Source organism: Danio rerio, chromosome 25 (genome assembly GCF_049306965.1).
Source record: "Danio rerio strain Tuebingen ecotype United States chromosome 25, GRCz12tu, whole genome shotgun sequence".
Lineage (NCBI taxonomy): Eukaryota > Metazoa > Chordata > Actinopteri > Cypriniformes > Danionidae > Danio > Danio rerio.
This window is the reverse complement of record NC_133200.1, coordinates 3,060,001-3,062,500: the sequence shown is the minus strand read 5'-3', so window position 1 is coordinate 3,062,500 and position 2,500 is coordinate 3,060,001. Positions and strand designations below refer to the sequence as shown.

Genomic DNA, 2,500 nt, shown 5'->3' with positions numbered 1-2,500 from the left:
ATAGAAATCAACACAATTAAATGTGCACAATATACATTTTTCAATTATTGCATGTTCTTACAAAATAAAAAAAACATCAACTATTGAATTGTCTTTTCCAAACAGCATCAAGCCGTTTTCCCAACAGAACTTCGTGATGCAAGCTGCGGCTCCTCCGCCTATCACAGGTCTGAATTCATTAAAAGACATATGATGTGATCTAGAGACAGTATTACAGTCTGCATGTGTGCTGATGTATCCTCTGGTCTCCTTCAGGTTATGAAAGCGCGTCTGCTCTGTCCGTGTCCCCTAGTGCTCCACCATGGCAGGGCCGCAGCATCGCCAGTGCACGGCTGCGCCTGCTGGAGTTCTCAGCATTTCTGGAGCAGCCGCAGGATCCAGAAACAGTGAGTACTGCTCAGAGTCTGTTTGAAAAACATTCTGAGGTGTTGAGAATCAAGAGGCCACTGCAAAAAGAATCCATTTCGGGATTTTTCCAGAAAGGGTCTATTCTGAGGTGTTGAGATTAAAGAGTCTATTCCAAAAAGAATCTATTCCAAGATATTTCCAGAAAGAATCCACTCCCAGATGTTGAGAATCCTGAGATCATTCTCAAAATGAATCCATTCTTGGATCATTCCAAAAAGAGTCTATTCTGAGATCATTCCAAAAAGAGTCTATTCTGAGATCATTCCAAAAAGAGTCTATTCTGAGATCATTCCAAAAAGAGTCTATTCTGGGATCATTCCAAAAAGAGTCTATTCTGAGATCATTCCAAAAAGAGTCTATTCTGAGATCATTCCAAAAAGAGTCTATTCTGAGATCATTCCAAAAAGAGTCTATTCTGAGATCATTCCAAAAAGAGTCTATTCTGAGATCATTCCAAAAAGAGTCTATTCTGGGATCATTCCAAAAAAAATCTATTCTGATTAATTCTAAAAAGAATCTATTCTGAGATCATTCCAAAAAGAATCTATCTATTCTGAGATCATTTCAAAAAGAGTCTATTCTGAGATCATTGCAAAAAGAATCTATTCTGAGATCATTCCAAAAAGGATCTATTCTGGGATCATTCCAAAAAAAATCTATTCTGATTAATTCCAAAAAGAATCTATTCTGAGATCATTCCAAAAAGGATCTATTCTGAGATCATTTAAAAAAAAATCTATTCTGATTAATTCCAAAAAGAATCTATTCTGAGATCATTCCAAAAAGGATCTATTCTGGGATCATTCCAAAAAAAATCTATTCTGATTAATTCCAAAAAGAATCTATTCTGAGATCATTCCAAAAAGAATCTATCTATTCTGAGATCATTTCAAAAAGAGTCTATTCTGAGATCATTGCAAAAAGAATCTATTCTGGGATCATTCCAAAAAAAATCAATTCTGATTCATTACAAAAAGAATCTATTGTGAGATCATCCGAAAAAGAGTATTTTCTGATTCATTGCAAAAAGAGTCTATTCGATCATTCCAAAGAGTCTATTCTGATTAATTCCAAAAAGAGTCTATTCTGAGATCATTCCAAAAAGAGTCTATTCTGATTAATTCCAAAAAGAATCTATTGTGAGATCATTCTAAAAAAAAACTATTCTGATTTATTCCAAAAAGAATCTATTCTGAGATCATTCCAAAAAGAGTATTTTCTGATTATTCCAAAAAGAGTCTATTCTGAGATCATTCCAAAAAAAAAAAAAACTATTCTGATTCATTCCAAAAAGAATCTATTCTGATTCATTAAAAAAATAATCTATTTTGAGGTCATTCCAAAAAGAATCTTTTTTAAGATCATTCCAAGAACAATCCATTCTGAGAACATTCCAAAATGAATCTAACAATCTATTCTGTGATCAATGCAAAAAAAGAATCTATTCTAAAGTATTCTAAAATAATCTATTCTGATTCATTCTAAAAGAATCTATTCTGATTCATTCCAAAAAGAATCTATTCTGATTCATTCTAAAATAATATATTCTGATTCATTCTAAAATAATCTATTCTGATTCATTCCAAAAAGAATGTATTCTGATTCATTCTAAAAAGAATCTATACTAAGACCATTACAAAAAATAATCTGATTCAGATTCATTCCAAAAGAACTTATTCTGAATTCAATCAGAATAGATTCTTTTTTGGAATGATTTAAAAAAGAATCAATTCTGATTCATTTAAAAAAAGGATCCGTTCTGAGGTGCTGAGAATCCTGAGAATATACTGTGATTATACGCATATTTTCTTCATAATAAATAAATACAGACTGACCCACAGCTGTCCTGTGCAGGTAAACAAGCACCTGTTTGTGCACATCGCTCAGTCCAACCCCACATACAGCGACCCGTATCTGGAGGCCGTGGACATTCGGCAGATTTACGACAAATTCCCGGAGAAGAAAGGAGGACTGAAGGAGCTGTTCGAGAAGGGGCCGACTAACGCTTTCTTCCTCGTCAAGTTCTGGGTGAGAAACAACAGCATGAAAACATCCAAAACACCTGTGATGGACCATCAGGCACATTTTTGGT

The 2,500-nt window shown here is 33.9% G+C and overlaps 1 protein-coding gene across 7 annotated transcripts in view; it reads left to right on the top strand.

Annotated features, from left to right (window-relative positions):
- Positions 1 to 2,500, top strand: part of tead4 (TEA domain transcription factor 4) — a 61,337-nt gene that overhangs the window by 44,268 nt on the left and 14,569 nt on the right. For all 7 annotated transcript variants that reach the window (XR_012400113.1, XR_012400111.1, XR_012400112.1 and 4 more), the window contains exons 7-9: positions 106 to 167; positions 256 to 386; positions 2,263 to 2,436. Coding sequence is in view for 4 of the 7 variants with exons in the window: in XM_073942605.1 (XP_073798706.1) it covers positions 106 to 167; positions 256 to 386; positions 2,263 to 2,436 (367 nt within the window). In the remaining 3 variants the exon portion in view is untranslated. The remainder of the gene's footprint in view (positions 1 to 105; positions 168 to 255; positions 387 to 2,262; positions 2,437 to 2,500) is intronic.